General features: G+C 53.1%; 1 protein-coding gene across 8 annotated transcripts; it reads right to left on the reverse strand.

Moving 5' to 3' along the window:
• Window positions 1-2,254: 2,254 nt before the first annotated feature.
• FAM3A (FAM3 metabolism regulating signaling molecule A) lies at window positions 2,255-12,271 on the reverse strand. Of its 8 annotated transcripts, none has more exons than XM_058441716.1 (10): window positions 12,028-12,271; window positions 11,783-11,835; window positions 8,871-8,984; window positions 7,920-7,943; window positions 4,553-4,676; window positions 4,370-4,428; window positions 3,941-4,012; window positions 3,555-3,639; window positions 3,352-3,478; window positions 2,261-3,055 (listed from the first exon to the last, which is right to left on the reverse strand). In XM_058441716.1, exons 2-10 carry the CDS (start codon window positions 11,793-11,795, stop codon window positions 2,960-2,962), a joined length of 714 nt encoding a protein of 237 aa, XP_058297699.1. In that variant the 5' UTR covers window positions 11,796-11,835; window positions 12,028-12,271; the 3' UTR covers window positions 2,261-2,959. The 8 variants fall into 8 exon arrangements, with proteins under 8 accessions (XP_032613756.1, XP_032613755.1, XP_058297699.1 ...); XM_032757859.2 differs by having other exon boundaries at window positions 11,933-12,271; XM_032757861.2 differs by having other exon boundaries at window positions 2,264-3,055; window positions 3,941-3,991; window positions 11,933-12,271.
• Window positions 12,272-17,774: the final 5,503 nt, after the last annotated feature.

Consider the following 17,774-nt stretch of genomic DNA (forward strand, 5'->3'; position numbering starts at 1 on the left):
TTTTTTTTTTTGAGACAAAGTCTCACTCTGTCACCCTGGCTGGAGTGCAGTGGCACAATCACGGCTCACTGCAGCCTCAACCTCCTGGACTGCAGCAATCTGCCTGCTTCAACCTCCGTAAGTGCTGGGATTACAGACATGAGCCCCCACCCTGGTCCCATAGAATCTAAACCATCTCTAGATTATTTATCATGCTTAATACAATGTAAATGCTATGCAAATAACTATTACACTGTATTGTGTGTGTGTTTTTTTTTTGATAGGATCTCACTCTGTTGCCCAGGCTGAAGTGCAGTGGTGTGATCTTGGCTCACTACATCCTTGATCTCCTGGGCTCAAGTAATCCTCGTCTCAGCCTCTCAAGCAGCTGGGACTACAGATGCATGTCACCACGACTGGCTTATTTTATTTTTTTGTAGAGATAGGGCCTCGCTATTTTGCCTAGGCTGGTCTTGAATGCTTGGGCTCAAGTGATCTGCCCACTTTGGCCTCCCAAAGTGCTGGGTTATAGGGCATGAGCCCCTGTGTCAACTTACACTGTATTTTTTTTTTTTTTTTGAGACGAAGTTTTGCTTTTGTTGCCCAGGCTGGAGTGCAATGGCACAATCTTGGCTCGCTGCAACTTCTGCCTCCCGAGTTCAAGTGATTCTCCTGCCTCAGCCTCCCAAGTAGCTGGGATTATAGGCGCCTGCCACCACGCCCGGCTAATTTTTTTTTTTTTTTTTTTTGAGACGGGAGTCACGCTCTGTCACCCAGGCTGGAGTGCAGTGGTGAGATCTCAGCTCACTGCAAGCTCTGCCTCCCGGGTTCACGCCATTCTCCTGCCTCAGCCTCCCGAGTAGCTGGGACTACAGGCGCCCGCCACCATGCCCACCTTTTTTTGTATTTCTTAGTAGAGACGGGGTTTCACCATGTTGGCCAGGCTGGTCTCGAACTCCTGACCTCGTGATCCACCCACCTCAGCCTCCCAAAGTGCTGGGATTACAGGTGTGAGCCACCACGCCCGGCCACTGTATTGTTTTTTTACTTGTACTATTTTTTATTCTTGGATTTTTATTTTTTCCAAATATTTCCAATCTGTGGTTGGTTTAATCTGTGGACATTTTATTCTTGGATTTTTATTTTTTCCAAATATTTCCAATCTGTGTTTGGTTGAATATGTGGACATGGAGCCCCCATGGATATGAAGGGCCGATTGTATGCTAGTCTGTCTCCTGGAGATGTTTGCAATTTTCCATAGCAAGTCTAAAGAGTGAAGTGTGTATGATCCTGCAGTGGATCCGTCATTACACATTTTTGTCCAAAACCATCGAACGTCCAACAGCAAAGTGAAGCCTCATGTGAGCACCGATGCTGTTTCACTGACAGCAACAGATGGGAAGCTGGGGGCTGGCAGGGGGCACACAGGAACTCTGACCTTTTCACTCAAGTTTTGCTGTGAACCTAAAATGGCTCTAAGGAAGTTAGTTTAAAAAAAAAAAAAAAAAAGGAATACACGTAGAAAGTTCCTGGTGCAGAGGTAGGACTGGGTGTTTGCTGTGTGACCTTTTCAGTCCTGGCATCACCATCGTTTCCTCCCTAGTGAGACGCTCCTCCAGGGCACCCCTGTGCCTCCAACCCCACATGTGCCTGCTCCAGAAGCACTTTTGTCTTCTGAAGCTCTGTCTGCGCTCTGCACTCTTCCTGGGATTGGCTTTTAAGTCCATCGCCCCTAACGTGGCCCCGTGAAGGACACCACAGTGCCTCCCATCTAGGAACTGCCTTCTCTCCTTTCGCTGAACTCAGACTGCTTCTGGGCCTCTGGATTTGATATTCCAGCAAAATTGCTTCTAATTTGCTGGCTCTCGCTTAGCAAAGGGAGGTATTAACCGTAACCTGGGAGAGACGCAAAAAGTCCAAGTGACTCAACCCCTCACAACCCTGACTTCAAAGGCAGCCGAAGTCTGTGGGCGACATGTGCTCTTGGATGATGATGGGGTGTGGTGGGGGGGGGGCTGGGCTGGTGTTAATCCCTGTCCCTGTCCGTACAGGCCTGCACTGGGTCAGAGGGAGCTGTTGAGTTTCCTGCAGCCCCTGAATGTGGAATCTTCTCTGCCAGACAAAGCCATGGTGGCACCACCTGGGGCCGCTCTGTTCACTGCTTGAGTCACATCTCAGTCGCAGCGGGGCCTGTTGGTGGCAGGAGCCCTGGAGACAAAAGGCTGTCTGCTAGGGCTGTGGGAGCAGCTTGGTTAAGACTCTGGAATCTGTCCTCCCGCACCCCAGAGGACACCGCCACCCCTGAGTCCGCACTGACAACAGCGTCTGAAGGCATTTCTTCTGTGGGGCCATCACTTTATTAAGGGGTCATCTAGAAGGTGGGCCCCTGACAAACCGCGGGACTGTGATCGGGCTCCAGCTACTTCACCACCCCGGGCCAGCCTGCTCCAGGGGTCCCTTCCTGCTGAGAGCAGGTGAGACGCAGTCAGGCTCATGAAGCAGCCACCGGGTTTGGCTCACTGGAAGGAATCACATTGGAAACATGTTTAGCCCACAGTGCAGAGTCGCTCCAGAAGGGAGAGGTTCTGGGAGACGCCCCAACCTGCCGGGCTGCTCCCAGAGTTGCACAGTGAGGGGCAGGCACCCAGGGCCGCTCCAGGACTCAGGATGGGGACGGAGGTGGCATGAGGAATGGAGCAGGACAGGGCTAGATGGGCTGACTGGGGGGAACAGTGTTACGAAAAGGAGGCGGGTACCCTGGGCTCCCGTGACAAGGTGCGGCAGGGCTAGCCCCTGCAGCCCCCATAGCCCCCACCACCTTGAGACCACGTTCTGGTCACTGCCTCGGAGCCCCGATGTGTTGGGGCCAGGGAGCGCTCCTGCCCGGGCGTGGGGTGTGGGCCTTGGCCTCTGTGCGCCCGGCAGCGCGCATGCCTCCCTCGGCCTGGCCTCCCTCGGCCTGGTCCTGGCGCTGGCCGTGCTAGCTGGCCGTGCTTCTCCGCGGGATGCAGCCTTCCATCTCCAGCGCCTCGGGCCAGCCTTCGTACTTGTTGGTGTGCTTACTGTTCTTCACGTGCTGCGGGGAGGGGAGCAGAAAGTCATGACGTTGGCCCTCAGGGACGGGACAGCAGTGGACCAGGACCTAGGCTGTCAGTCAACTATGCTGTGTTGGCCAACGGTGCACTCTCAGGGCACATGGCCCCTCCACCCATCCCAGGAAAAGATGGCATCAGCTGCGCTGGCCCCCACCCCTCATAGCTGGACTGGGGACGGTCCCCTGCTGGGGCGTGAGCAGCTGGGGAGCCTCGTGGCATGCAGGCAGAAGGGGCGACGGGCTGCCCTGGTGGGGGTGATGCCAGGCACCCACCATACCTGCTCAAAGGGGCTCTTGTTCTGCACACCCTTGGCCCCGACAAACACCCAGCTGTCCCGGAAGGCCAGCTCCTTGGCGTTCCTGCTGCCCAGCTCACCGAAGAGCTTTCTGGTCTCTTCATTCATCCTGCAGCATGGGAGGAAGAGGTGTCAGCTGTCGCTGCAGAAGGGCAAGGCTGAGGCTGGCCTCCCCAAGCACCTACTTGGTGGCTGGGTCGTCGTAGGATGCCACGAACACCAGGGTGCCTTCGTGCAGTGGCCGAATAAACTTCAACAGGTCGTTGACATCTGGGGGGGCAGGTGCCACAGAACAGGGGTCATCAGGCACCACTGAGTACCCTCCCACCAGCCCGTTCTCCAAACAAGGAAACAGAAGTAGGGATTGGGCCGGGGACAGACTGGTGTAGGAAGCTGAGGCATCCCCGTGACCTCCCACAGCCTCTAGACCAAGCTGGCGACGCCCCTGTCCTTTCTGAACCCAAGGAGGTGACTGAGAAGCCCCAAGTACAGACAGACAGAGCAATGTCTCGGGAAGCTGCTCAGGTCATTTTGCTGCAGTCAAAATGCAAGATGCTGCGCTGCAACTCACCTCCGGCCCACATGTCAAAGGCCCGGGCCTCGATGAGCTCGCCGCTGACCCCTGTGTCAGGAGGGAGGGGCCCTGCTGGGTGAGCCAGGCCAGCCTCAGGGCACGGCAGGCGGGTAGCACCGGGGGGCAGCCCTTCTGGAAGCTTCCAAACAGTCCCCCAATACTCATCCATTTGTTCAGGCAGCTGCATCCCACCCCAAGCCGTGGTGCCTCTGTCTGGCATTTGAGGCCCTCCGGGGGCTCTCCAGGAAGCACCCTCAACCTCCCAGAACCTTCCCTAGTTCTTTATTGCCATCATGCTTTTTTGTTCATTGGGTCACTCCCTGGGAGATCCTGAACGGGAGGGGAAGGGAGGGCAAACACCCAGAGGCCTCCTGGGGAGGGAGCAGGGAAGGAGGGCGGCAGGCTACGCTCAGCCAGGGGCCTCACCATTCACCAGGGCGATGTTCAGCCCGCGGCCCACGTTGTCCTTGACGCTGCTCATCAGCCTAGTTGGGTGGGGGGGGGGGATGGGGAGATCCCACATGGGCACATCTGCTCCACTCTCCCTTGCAGACCTGGCCCTGGATCCCCCACTCCCTCCCTGATCCCCATTCACCCCAAGGAGCTCACATCTTGTCCTCAAGGCAGATCTTGGGCCCAATGACGTTGGCGGCACCGCTGACCACGCGGAAGGCCAGGTGCTCCTCAGGACACGGCTGGGGCAGGCCACACTTGTACTTCCTGGCCCGTGGCACTGGGCAGGGATAGCAGGTGTTATCCATGGGCCTGGCCCTGAGGTCACCTGAGATCTGAAGGGGAGGTCAGGACGAGCACACATGGTAGAACAAGTGACCGCAGAGCAGGACACAAGTAGGGGGATGTGGCTCAGGCCAAGGCTGGGGACACTTCCATACTCTGTGTCCTACTGGTGAGGCCACAGGGACCCAAGACAGAAGGATTTTCTGTTACTGGTGGGAGAAAAGAAAGGATGCTGAGGGCTGGCCTGGGCCACTGCACAGCCAGGAACAAAGCAGGGGTGAAGTCAGTCAGGCCGGGGGCCTCGCTGCATGGATGAGGCCAACCAGAGCAAAGGCAATGTGGCGGGGGTAGTGTCGCAGGGGGTGCAGCCTGTCTCCCGATTTTGATGGGGGTTGGTTGGGAGGACTGGAGCAGGATGGCTTCTACTATGGGTTGAATTCTGTCCCCTCAAGGTATGTTGAAGTTCTAATCTCCGGTACTTCAGAATGTGATGTTTGCAAATAGGGCCTTTGCAGTTCAGATGGGGTCATACTGGTGTAGGTTGGGTCCTTAATGCAACATGACTGATGTCCTTATAAGAACAGAAGTGACAAAGACACACAGAGGGAAGACAGCCATGGTACAGTGGAGGAAGAGACAGGAGTGACACAGCCAGAGGCCAAGGTATGCCTGGGGCCACTGGAACCTGGGGAGGTCAGGAAGGACCCTCCTGTAGAACTTTCAGGGTGAGTGCCGCCCTGCTGACACCTTGATTTCAGACTTCTGGCTTTCAGAATGGGGAGAGAATCCATTTCTGTTGTTTAAGCCACCCAGTTGAAATGGCAGTTCCAGGAAATGGATACAGGTTTTGGCACCAGGAAGTGTGGTGCTTAGGTAACAAATACCTAAAAATGTGGAAATGGCTTTGGACCTGGGTAGTCAGTAGAGGCTTGTCTTAGTCCATTTGCTGCTGCCATAACAGAATACCACAGACTGGCTAATTTATAAAGACAACAGATTCATTTGGCTCATGGTTCTGGAGGCTGGGAAGTCCAAAAGCATGGCGCCGGCATCTGGTGAGGGTCATCCCGTGGCAGAAAGGTGGAAGGTGGAAGCAAGTGTATGAGACACAGGAAAAAAGGGGGCTGAACTTCAAGGTAACTAACTCACCCATAATAATGGCATTCATCCATTCACGAGGGCAGAGCCCTCATGACTAACTACCTCAAAAAGGCCCTCCTCTCAATACCAATACATTGACAAATTTCAACATGAGTTTTGGAGACGATGTTTAAACCATATCAAGGCTATAGAAGTTTGAGGTACATGTTAGAAAAGGTCTGGATTGCCTTTAAGAGACTGTTGGCAGGAGTATGGATGTTAAAGGTAATTCTGGTGAGAGGAGGGGAGAACAATAGAGACAGCCTTTGTGGTCTTAGAGAATACAAATATCATCATGAACAGAACGTTGCTAGAAACATGAATGTTAAAGGTGCTTTTGGGTTGGGTGTGGTGATTCACGCATGTGATCCCAGCACCTTGGGAGGCCAAGGCAGGAGCATCACTTGAGGCCAGGTGATCCAGACCAGCCTGGGCAACGCAGTGAGACCTCGTCTCTACAAAAAATACAAAATAAGCTGGGTGTGGTGGTGCATGCCTGTAATCCCAGCTACTCAGGAGGCTGAGGCAGGAGAATCACTTGAGCTGTGATTGCACCACTGCCCTCCAGCCTGGGTGAGAGAGCAAGACCCTGTCTCAATACATTCAAAACATAAATAATAAAAAATAAAACATTAGCTGGGTGTGGTGGCACATGCCTGTATTCGCAGCTACTTGGGAGACTGAGGTGAGAGGATCGCTTGAGCCCAGGAGTTTGACGTTACAGTGCACTGGGATGATACCACTGAACTCCAGCCTGAGCAACAGAGTGAGACCTCTGTCTCTACCAAAAAAAAAGAAAAAACAAAAAAGTGCTTTTGGTTAAGCCTCAGAGGAAAATGAGGGACATGTTATTGAGTTATTGGGTGCTGGAGGAAAGCTGATCCTTGTTATAAAGGAACTTGGCCCAGGTGTGGTGGCTCACGCCTATAATCCCAGCACTTTGGGAGGCCAAGGCGGGAGGATCACTTGAGGTCAGGAATTCGAGACCAGCCTGACCAACATGGTGAAACCCCATCTCTACTAAATATGAAAATTAGTTGGGTGTGGTGGCGGGTACCTGTAATCACAGCTAATCAGGAGGCTGAGGTGGGAGAATCGCTTGAACCCAGGAGGCGGAGGTTGCAGTGAGCCAAGATCGTTCCACTGCACTCCAGCCTGGGTGACAGAGCAAGACTCCGTCTCAAAAAAAAAAAAAAAAAAAAAAAACTTGGTTGAATTGTGTTCTAGTGTTTTGTCGAAAGGAGAATGTGTAAGTGCTGAGTGCTGAACTTGGATATTCAGCTGAGGAGATTTCTAAGCAGTGTTGAGAGCGTAGCCTGACTTCTCCTTGCTGCTTATAGTAAAATGCGAGAGACATAAGGAAGAAACTGCTGAGCACAAAGGAGCCAGAAAGCGAAGATGTGGAAAATCCTAATCATATTACAAAAACTGCAGAAGTGTCCCCTGGAGAGAACAGCAAGGCTGTTCAAGTGTTTGCCCCAGAGCTGAGGTATGTGACTTGTGCGTCCACTCAACCCTTTCAGCAGAAATCTACAATGAAGATGGGGTTATCTAGGAAGAGTCTGTGGGAAAGCTCTCTGATTTTATAGCTTGGGCCTCTATAACTTGCACAAGAGACCAACAAGGCTCTTGAGAATCTTACACCAGCAGAAACACTGCCGACCTGGAGTGAAGGGGGCAGAGATGAGATGAAGGGAAGGAAGGGTGGCCCCGAGGGTGGGGCTGTCTCCTGTTTCAGAGCATGGGGTCATTCCAGCAGGCCCAGAAGAAAGAATCTCAGGCCACAGAGGATTCCCCTCAGGCCTTGAAACCAAATGAATTTTGCCCTGCTGGGCTTTGGACTTGCTTGGGACTGGTGACCTCTTTCTTCTTTCCAAGTTTCCCTTTTGCAGTGGGAGTATCTATCCTAGGTAGGCCTGCCCCACCATCATATTCTGGCAGGAAGTAACTTGTTTTCTAGGTTTACAGTGGCGAGCAGCCCCCGTGGACCACGACAGCTGGTTTGGGGAGGAATAAATAGAAAACCGAAGCCCTACAGGAATGGGGGCAGGCAAGGATGTCACAAAAGGGAGGAGCAGGAAGGTGACAGGGGCCTTACCTGCAGTCACCGAGCTCTCTGGACCTGTGGATACAGAGTGGTTTCTGTTAGTGTGGAGCCTCCCAGGGCCTGTGGCAGGGCAGCCTGGCCCTCCTTACACCGCGAAGTGTAGACACAGGCAGTCAGGCTCAGGGGCCGGGGGCTAAGCCAGGCCGACCTTGGCATGCTTCCTGCTCAAGTGTAAGTCATGTTCAGATGAAAAACTCCCTACTCCAGGAACAAGGGGAAATAGAATTAGAAAAACTACTTAGATGACCTGGCCGGGCATAGCGGCTCATGCCTGTAGCACTTTGGGAGGCTGAGGCGGGTAGATTGCTTGAGCCCAGGAGTTTGAGACCAGCCTGGGCAACATTGTGAAACCCCATCTCTACTAAAAATACAAAAATAATAATAATAATAATAACAATAATAATAATAATTAGCCGGATTTGGTGGTGCGCACCTGTAGTCTCAGCTACTCGGGAGGCTGAGGCACTAGAATCGCTTGAACCCAGGAGGTAGAGGTTACAGTGAACCGAGATCGCACCACTGCACTCCAGCCTGGGAGACAAAGTGAGACACTGTCTCAAACAAACAAACAAAAAAGTACTTAGGTGACCTGTTACCAGTCAACAAGGTGTAGAGTCTCCTCTCCATCTCAGAGCCTGCAGGGAGCAACCGGGGCGTCACTCCCCATGTTCAGTGGAAGCTCCCTGCCCCTTACTCTGGCCCTACTGACTCCAGTTGGGCATAGAATTCTAGTGATCAGGTATTGGCTTTCCTAGATGAAGCAACCGGGTGTTGGGGGAGGCTGTGCGTAATGCCAGGAGACAGACTGGGGACAGCCAAAGGTAGCCTGCCAGGGAGGAGATAGAAAACCCAAGTCAACCCCCAACCCAGAGCCTCAACCACAGGCCCAGGTGGCCACCTTGGTGGCCTCCAGAGAAGGATAAGGCGGGGTCCCACACTCACTGGTGAAGAGTTGCTGGATGCGAGGAAAGCCACTGCCAGGCCCACCCAGGAGGATGCTGACCACGATCCATGTGAGACCCACACTGACGACTACGGCCACAATGCGGAGAGGGCCTGGAGGCAGGATAGACACAGGGTGGGGTCACCTCAGATACCAGCGAACCCCAGAATGACCCCATAGCCTTGCATGACTGAATCTCCCCTGCCACTTGGGAAGAAGCGGCTAGAGGACAAGGAGGTGGAGACCTGTTGCCTTCCACCAGGCCTGAGAGGGAGACTTGAGCTCCCTGGCAGGTGGAAGGAGGAAATTGAGTTCAAATCCCAAGGCTGCTGGGTTTGGTTCTCCCTGGCGGGTCTGGGAGGGGGCCTTCCAGAACTCTCTGCTCAAGAAGGGCTCCAGCCCTCTTCCCAAGAACCCCCTCAACTTCCTGCCCAATATATTTGGGCATCCACCTGCCCCTCCTTTCCTCCTGATCTGAGGGAGAAGGGTCCCTACTCCCTTTTAAGACCAGTCCCGGCCGGGTGCAGTGGCTCACACCTGTAATCCCAGCACTTTAGGAGGCGGAGGCGGATAGATCATGAGGTCAGGTGTTTGAGACCAGCCTGACAAAGATGGTGAAACCCGGCCTCTACAGAAAATACAAAAATTAGCCGGGCATGGTGGCGTGCGCCTGTAATCCCAGCTACTCAGGAGGCTGAGGCAGGAAAATCACTTGAACCTGGGTGGCAGAGGTTGCAGTTAGCCAAGACCATGCCACTGCACTCCAGCCTAGCGACAGAGTGAGACTCTGTCTCAAAACAAAAACAAAAACAAAACAAAAATAACAACAGTCTCATCATCTGCTGGGACCTGGACTGCAAGCTCCCCAGCCTTCTCTGATTTCTTGTAATAGTGATCACTCTCGCTAGCTCGCTCTTTCTCCTGTATTTTCAACATCTTCAATGTTAAGGAAGCAAAGAAAACACTCTTCTTCAAAACCACATCCCCATCCTCTTTCCCCTAACCTTTCTTTTCCCTGTCAACCCCCTCAAAAGTCATCTATACTCATTCCATCATCTCACCTCCTACTCCCTCTCACCCTACTCCAGTCTGGCCTGGCTTCCACCACCTCACCACATCAGCTTGTTGCCAAGGCCGCTAATGACCTTTGTGGTGTCACCATCCCTGGTCACCTGTCAGCCCTGATCTTCCTTGACCTCTCAGTGGGCTGCCCATGTCCTCCTGACAGAAGCACTCACTTCTCTGCTGGCTTTCCGGACAGCACACTCTCCTGACCCAATCTCTCTGGACACTCCTCATTCTCCTTAGTTAGATCGTCTCCTCTACCCTCCCCTTAAAAGCTGGACTTTCCCAGGCTTCCATCTCAGGCTGCCTTCTGGTCCCTACCTGTAGTGTCTTTTTATTTTTTTATTTTTGAGACGGAGTCTTGCTCTTGTCCCCCAGGCTGGAGTGCAATGGCGCGATCTCGGCTCATTGCAACCTCCACCTCCTGGGTTCAAGCGATTCTCCTGCCTCAGCCTCCCAAGTAGCTGGGATTATGGGCACGCACCACTGTGCCTGGCTAATTTTTTTTTTTTGAGATGGAGTCTCGCTGTGTCGCCCAGGCTGGAGTGCAGTGGCGCGATCTCAGCTCACTGCAAGCTCTGCCTCCCGGGTACACGCCATTCTCCTGCCTCAGCCTCCCTAGTACCTGGGACTACAGGCGCCCGCCACCACGCCCGGCTAATTTTTTTGTATTTTTAGTAGAGATGGGGTTTCACCATGTTAGCCAGGATGGTCTTAATCTCCTGACCTCGTGATCCGCCCGCCTCAGCCTCCCAAAGTGCTGGGATTACAGGTGTGAGCCACCGCACCCGGCCATGCCTGGCTAATTTTTGTATTTTTAGTAGAGACGGGGTTTCACCATCTTGGCCAGACTGGTCTCGAACTCTTTGCCTCAGGTGATCCACCCGCCTTGGCCTCCCAAAGTGTTGAGATTACAGGTGTGAGTCACTGCGCCCAGCTGTCTTTATTTTTTTGAGACGGAGTCTCGCTCTGTCGCCCAGGCTGGAGTTACGCTGTGGCACGATCTCGGCTCACTGCAACCTCAGCCTCCCGGGTAGCTGGGATTACAGGCACCTGCCACCGTGCCCGGCTAATTTTTTTGTATTTTTTAAGTAGAGATGGGGATTCACCATGTTGGCCAGGCTGGTCTCAAACTCCTGACTTCAAGTGATCCTCCCACCTCGGCCTCCCAAAGTGCTAGGATTACAGGCGTGAGCCACTGCGCCCGGCCTGTAGTGTCTTTTTAGATGATGTCATCTACTCCCAGCTCTTTAATTAACCACCATGTGTCAATGACTTCCTATTTTCTAGTTCCAGCCGTGGCCTCTCTTGAAACCACTCCCTGCCAGCTGGTTCCTCACTGGCCAGCTCCACTTGGATATGTCCACAAAGTTACCACCTTAGCAAGCCTGAAGTCCAATTCCTGAGTTCTTTCTACTCTCCACCCCGCCCCAACCTATCCCTCCCCAAGGATCTTCATCTTTGTTGTCCAGGTGACAGTAGGGCTGTCATCGGGTTCATGTCGAAGCCCACAGCCACTTCTGTCATTTCCCCTCTAAGACCACGCCTCTCCACCTGGACTGCCTACCTCCTCTCTCTCACCACTCATTTTCCAGAAAGCAGCTGGTCTGCTACCTGCGTTGGGAGATACTGACTATACCAATCCTCATGTCATAGCTCGGGGAGCTGACGTCCTCAGAAGTGAAAGGATTTGGTTAAGGTCAAGGAATGAGTGTGCAGAATCTTCCATTTCCAAAACCAAACCCAGTGGTTCACCCGGGCCTCTCCAGACACAGATGTCGCGACGCTGGGCCTCCAGCCAGGTGCCCTTTTCAACTCCCTCCCGTTCGCTGTGGAAGCCACCCACCTGCCAACCTCATGTCCACTTCTCCTGCTGGGTTGGGATCGCCGGCAAATGCACTGTTTGGGGGGAAAGTGGAAGAACAGGTTTGGGTGGGGGTCAGGGGCAAGCCTGTGCGGGACCCCTGCTGGGGGCGGGCGCAATCGGTGCTACGACCTGTTTGTCCAGCCGCCCGGCCAGGCAGGGCTCCTCGGAAACGCGCGGGGAAACCCTGCCTGGCCAGGAGAGGCCTCAGGAACCCGTTGGCTCACGATCTTGCCCACGGGAGCCTCCGGGGCTGGCAAGAAGATGTGGTTCTCTTGGGCTCGGGCCGTTCCTTCGGGCCTGGGGGCTGGCGACGCGGGCCGGGCCGCAGACTTCTCTGGCCGTGGGGAGACGTGGGCTCGGTCAGGGAGGTTCCCTGTCAGGCCCGCCGACCCGCTCCGCCCGGGGAGAGGAGGCAAGGTCGCTGCGCAGGGTGGCCAGGCAGGCCCGGCAATGGCGGCTAAGGGCGGGGCCACAGCCCGTCGGCCCCGCCCCCGGCAGCAGCTGCGCCGTCTGGCTCCACGCAGGCCCCGCCTCCAGACCCGCCTCTACCGCTCGCGATGGCCGCCGGGTGGGCGGGGCCTGAATCTGTCCCGCCCCTGGATCCCTCGTCAGCCCCGCCCCCGCAGTGCGTTCAGGCTGAACCCGCCGGCCGCCGGGTGAGAGGGGCCCACGTCGGTCCCGCCCCGGAAGTCTCTCCTCGGCCCTTTCTCGAGTGGGAGAGCCCTGCCTACCTAGGCTTGGAGGGCTGGGGCTGCGCTTGCGCCCTGAGGTTAGATTTCTGAGTCGTGGGAAGACGCAGATGGATCTGGGGCAGAATTAGAACCTGTTCCAAAGTTGATCCATGCACTTTGTAAAGGCAAGGGAGGTACAGAGGCGCAGATAGGGAAGACCGCAGGATCCAGCGTGAGCCTCTGGCTGCCTTTCCTTAGGGTCTGTTTTCTGTCCAGAAGCGCGTTCCTGCTGTCTCTCGTTATCATTTTTATAATGGGACGGGGCGTCTCAAACTATTTCGACATCCTTGAAAACTCTTGCCTGCTCCGCCTGCCTGATCTCTAACACCCTCCTCCTCAGAGCTGCTCAAGCTGTGTTGTTTACGCCACACCCCACCCTAAAAGCAGAGGAGAATAAAACTTTCGGGGGCAGTGGAGGGGGGAGTTTAGCCCTATAACCCGAGGGTTTCACAGCAAACCAGAATTTATTTTGAGGCCTCTCGGGTTCAGCTTTCAAGTCACGTGACTTTCGCGTCCTACACAACTCTTATTTTCACTTGAAAACAACTGTGACGTCGTGACTTCCCTAACAATAGGAGAAAAGAAGGCTCTAGAAAGAGCGGTGCTTGGCTTTCCCAGCGGCTCCAAGCGGTGCCCGGCACCCAGCTGGCTGTGTGGACCTGGGGTGGTCTCCGGCCGCAGGCAGACGCGGCCCTTCGGTCTTTCTCCAGTCACCCCAATTCTCCCTGTCTGGCTCTCTCCCCTCCGCGCCTGCCCGCACGCTGCCCCCACCCCTGCCCGGGCTCCCTCTGCCCATGAGAACACGGGTCAAACTCCCGTCCCTTCTGCCCTGCCGGCTGCCCCAAGTGCGCCCTGACCACCTACTGCGCTGGCATGGCCGGGGCCACCCTGATAGCTGATCCATCATCTGTCTGGAGGGCAGCAGCAGGGCCGAATGAGAACCACGGAAACCTCCCTGCCCTTTGACCCAACTTACGGGAATCTCCTAACCTTAGGGAAACAATGCAAAATACAGAGAAAGTTTATAGAGCCGGGCATGGAGAGCCCTGGTTAGAATCCAGCAGTTTCTATACTGGAGTACGCAACAGGGTCAAGGTCCCTTTCAGCTGCCTGCTGCTGGAGCCAGGGCTTTGCATTTGCGTTTTGTCATGGAATTTGACAGCCTCTCAAGTAATTATGGTAACGAATCTTGGGCTCCATGCCCTCCTCAGGGGGGCCCAGTCGAAGAAGCTCCAGGTTACTCACACCCTTGAGCTGCCAGCCGGTGTTTTTTCAAGGACAATATTTACATGTTGCTCAGAGCAGGCATTTATGAAAGGTTGCTTTAATGAGTCCTCCCGAGCGTTCCGAGACAACTCTCCCTTCCTCGGGGACACCATGTGGGTGATGGGCCAGAGGCCTGGGATTCAGTTCCGGGTCTTCCGTGCTGCCTGGGGCAGCCTTGCAAAAGTCCCTTATTTTCTCTGGGATGGTTTGGATTCCTGTGGGGGTCTGACCAGCACGGTGACTACAGCACATGGTCTGTCACCATCCAGACCAACGTCCTGGGGCACACTCACTGTCATCTGTTCTTCCAGGTCAGCCCTCATAGATCAGGGCAGCTTCAGCAGTTCTCAAATAGCAGATGTTACAAAATGGGGGTGGGCAATCCTGCAGCAGACATCTCTGCACTTTCTGTTAGAAGGACACCCCAGGTATTTTTGAGCACTGTTCTGAAGACAGTGCATATAGTGGAAAAATCCAGAGTATACATACACTTAAAGCTGGGCGGGGCACCTGCTGGGGAGAATGCATAAGGGATAGAAACAAAAACAGAGGGCCCAAGCCTCCGCCAGAGAGAAGAGACTGAGTTCTCAGCAAACAGAACACATTTCAGTGCTGTGGTCAAAGGGATGTCAAGCCTCCTGAGGCCCGGGAAGAGCAGGAAACTGAGGGCAGAATTGGAAAAAATCAAGTTACAGACACACACCATGGGATAACCTCTATACAGAAAGGAGCACACCCAAAATAATACTATATATTTATAGATGTACTTTTGTATTGGGGTAAGACATATATAACATAATATTTGCCATCCAAATCATTTTAAGTATACGATCCTGTGGCATCAGTTACATTCACAATGTTGTACAACCATCACTACTATCTTTTTGTGTGTGTGTATGTTACTTTTTTTTTTTTTTTTCCAAGACAGAGTCTTGCTCTGTCTCCAGGCTGGAGTGCAGTGGCTCAATCTTGGCTCACTGCAACCTCTGCCTCCCAGGTTCAAGCAATTCTCCTGCCTCAGCCTCCCAAGTAGCTGGGATTACAGGCGCCTGCCATCATACCCAGCTAATTTTTATATTTTTAGTAGAGACGGGGTTTCAACATGCTGGCCAGGCTCGTTTCAAACTCCTGAGCTCGTGAGCTGCCCGCCTTGGCCTCCCAAAGTGCTGGGATTACAGGTGTGAGCTACCGCGCCCGGCCATGTATTACTTTTATGGGCTCATATATATGTCCATAGAAATATAGAGTTGTTTTAAAAATTCTATCAATAGATATTTCTTTTTCTTTTCTTTAATTTTCTTTTCTTTTCTCGTTCTTTCCTTCCTTTCTTCTTTCTTTTCTTTTCTTTTCGAGTCAGAATCTCGCTCTGTCACCCAGGCTGGAGTGCAGTGGTGTGATCTCGGCTCACTGCAACTCCTGCCTCCCAGGTTCAAGTGATTCTCCTGCCTCAGCCTCCCGAGTAGCTAGAACTACAGGCGCCTGTCACCATATCCGGCTAATTTTTTTTTGTATTTTTAGTAGAGATGGGGTTTCACTATGTTGGCTAGGCTGGTCTCGAACTCCTGACCTCAGGTGATCCGCCTGCCTTGGCCTCCCAAAGTGCTAGGATTACATGCATGTGCCACCATGCCCGGAAATCAATAGATATTTCATTTCCACCAATACAGAAGCATCAGTTAACAGTGACTGGTTGACACTTTTAGGCAGTGGCTTGAGAAGGGCCCTGAATGATCCACCTACGTGGAACAATTTGAGATGTGCAAATGTGGAGACCTGAAGGCTTGTTATGGGAACAAAAGGTGGCTGTGTATAGAGAGGAGCGCAGATGAAGGGGACTTAGCAGCAGTGGCAGGGAGTTCATGCTCAACAACTGGCAAAAAGCGAGGCAGCTACAGGGTACTCAACTGGGGACTGATGCGCAGTGCCTCTGAGGTTCAGCTCCGGGCCTGACTGTCCGAGAAAGGGCAGCTAAGGTGGGCACAGTGAATCACGCCTGTAATCCTAGGACTTTGGGAGGCTGAGGCAGGAGGATTGCTTGAAGCAAAGTGAGACCCTGCCTATATATATACACACACATATATATATATATATATACACACACACATATACATATACATGTATATGTATACGTATACGTATATGTATATATATATACACACACATACATACACACACACAAATAAATAAAGGGCAGCTAGACTCCACAGAAACCATGTTGAAGATTCCTGTGCAGGAAGGGGGTGATCAAATGCAGAAACCTGACCTGACACAGCCAACACATAACTGCATTGCCTCATTTTTCACGATTTTTTTCTTTCTTTTTGGAGAGAGGATCTCATTGTGTTGCCCAGGCTGGAGTGCAGTGGCGTAGTCACAGCTCACTGCAACCTCTGCCTCCCAGGCTCAAGCAATTCTCCTGCCTCAGCCTCCTCAGCAGCTGGGATTACAGGCATGTGCCACTACTGGCCGGCTAATTTCTGTATTTTTAGTAGAGACGGGGTTTCACCATGTTGGCCAGGCTGGTCTTGAACTCGTGGCCTCAAATGATCCACCTGCCTCGGCCTCCTGAAGTGCTGGGATTACAGGCATGAGTCACTACGCCCAGCCATTAATTGCCAAGTCTCATTGACTCCTAGTGTCTTAATCCACATCTGCTAAAGTTGTTTAAGGTACAGCTAAAAGATCACCCAGGCTGGGCTCGGTGGCTCACACCTGTAATCCCAGTACTTTGGAAGGCCCAGGCGGGAGTATCACTTGAGCCCAGGAGTTCAAGACCAGCCTGGACAACACAGGAAGACCTTATCTCTACCAAAAATACAAAAATTAGCAGCATGTAGTGATGCACACCTGTGGTCCCAGATACTTGGGAGGCTGAGGTGGGAGGATCACTTGAGCCCAGGAGGTCAGGGCTGCAGTGAGCTATGATTACACCACTGCACTCCAGCCTGGGCAGCAGAGCAAGGCCCTATCTCAAAAAAATAAAATAGGGGCCGGGCACGGTGGCTCACGCCTGTAATCTCAGCACTTTGGGAGGCTGAGGCAGGTGAATCACCTGAGGGCAGGAGTTCAGGACCAGCCTGGCCAACATGGTGAAACCTCGTCTCTACTAAAAATACAAAAATTAGCTGGGCATGGTGGTACGCGCCTGTAATACCAGATACTCGGGAGGCTGAGGCAGGAGAATCGCTTTAACCTGGGAGGTGGAGGTTGCAGTGAGCCGAGATTACGCCATTGCACTGCAGCCTGGGTGACAGAGTGAGACTGCGTCTCTAAATAAATAAATAAAATAAATAAATAAATAATGCTGGGTGCAGTGGCTCACGCCTGTAATCCCAGCACTTTGGGAGGCCAAGGGGCCAAGGCAGGCAGATCATGAGGTCAGGAGTTCGAGACCAGCCTGGCCAAGAGACTAGCCTGGCCAATATGGTGAAACCCCCATCTCTAATAAAAATACAAAAATTAGCTGGGCACAGTGACGGGCACCTGTAATCACAGCTACTCAGGAGGCTGAGGCAGGAGAATTGCTTGAACCCGAGAGGTGGAGGTTGCAGTGAGCTGCAGATCACGCCATTGCACTCCAGCCTGGGCGACAGAGCGAGATTCCGACTCAAATTAAATAAATAAATAAATAAATAAATAAATAAATAAATAAATAAATAAAATCCAACCCCAGCAAGCTATTCATTCAAGATTCCCTCAGTGGGGTGTGTCTGGCAAGAAAATTCCCTCAAGTATCAAGTATGCTGATAAATTTGACTCTTTGAATGATGCTTCCTTGGGCTAGGAAATCCAGCACTAGGCAAACTGCCATACCAAGTTGGGCAAAACCTAGTTATAACAGCAAATTCTCAGGGCTTATTTCCTTGTGCCCAGCTAGACCCACCCAAAGGCAGGAATCATAGTAAAGGTTAAAAAAAAGCAGCTCCAGCCGGGCATGGTGGCTCACGCCTGTAATCCCAGCACGTTGGGAGGCC

This window comes from Hylobates moloch, unplaced genomic scaffold (genome assembly GCF_009828535.3).
Source record: "Hylobates moloch isolate HMO894 unplaced genomic scaffold, HMol_V3 SCAFFOLD_7, whole genome shotgun sequence".
Taxonomy (NCBI): domain Eukaryota; kingdom Metazoa; phylum Chordata; class Mammalia; order Primates; family Hylobatidae; genus Hylobates; species Hylobates moloch.

Excerpts from the sequence above, each read along its gene's own strand:
- FAM3A (XM_032757865.2), bottom strand. The coding sequence starts at position 8,941 with ATGGATCGTGGTCAGCATCCTCCTGGGTGGGCCTGGCAGTGGCTTTCC. Across the intron at positions 4,429-4,552 it reads ATCTGCCTTGAGGACAAGAT|GCTGATGAGCAGCGTCAAGG; the intron begins GTGAGCTCCTTG and ends CCACCCAACTAG. Across the intron at positions 3,640-3,940 it reads CTTTGACATGTGGGCCGGAG|ATGTCAACGACCTGTTGAAG; the intron begins GTGAGTTGCAGC and ends CTGCCCCCCCAG.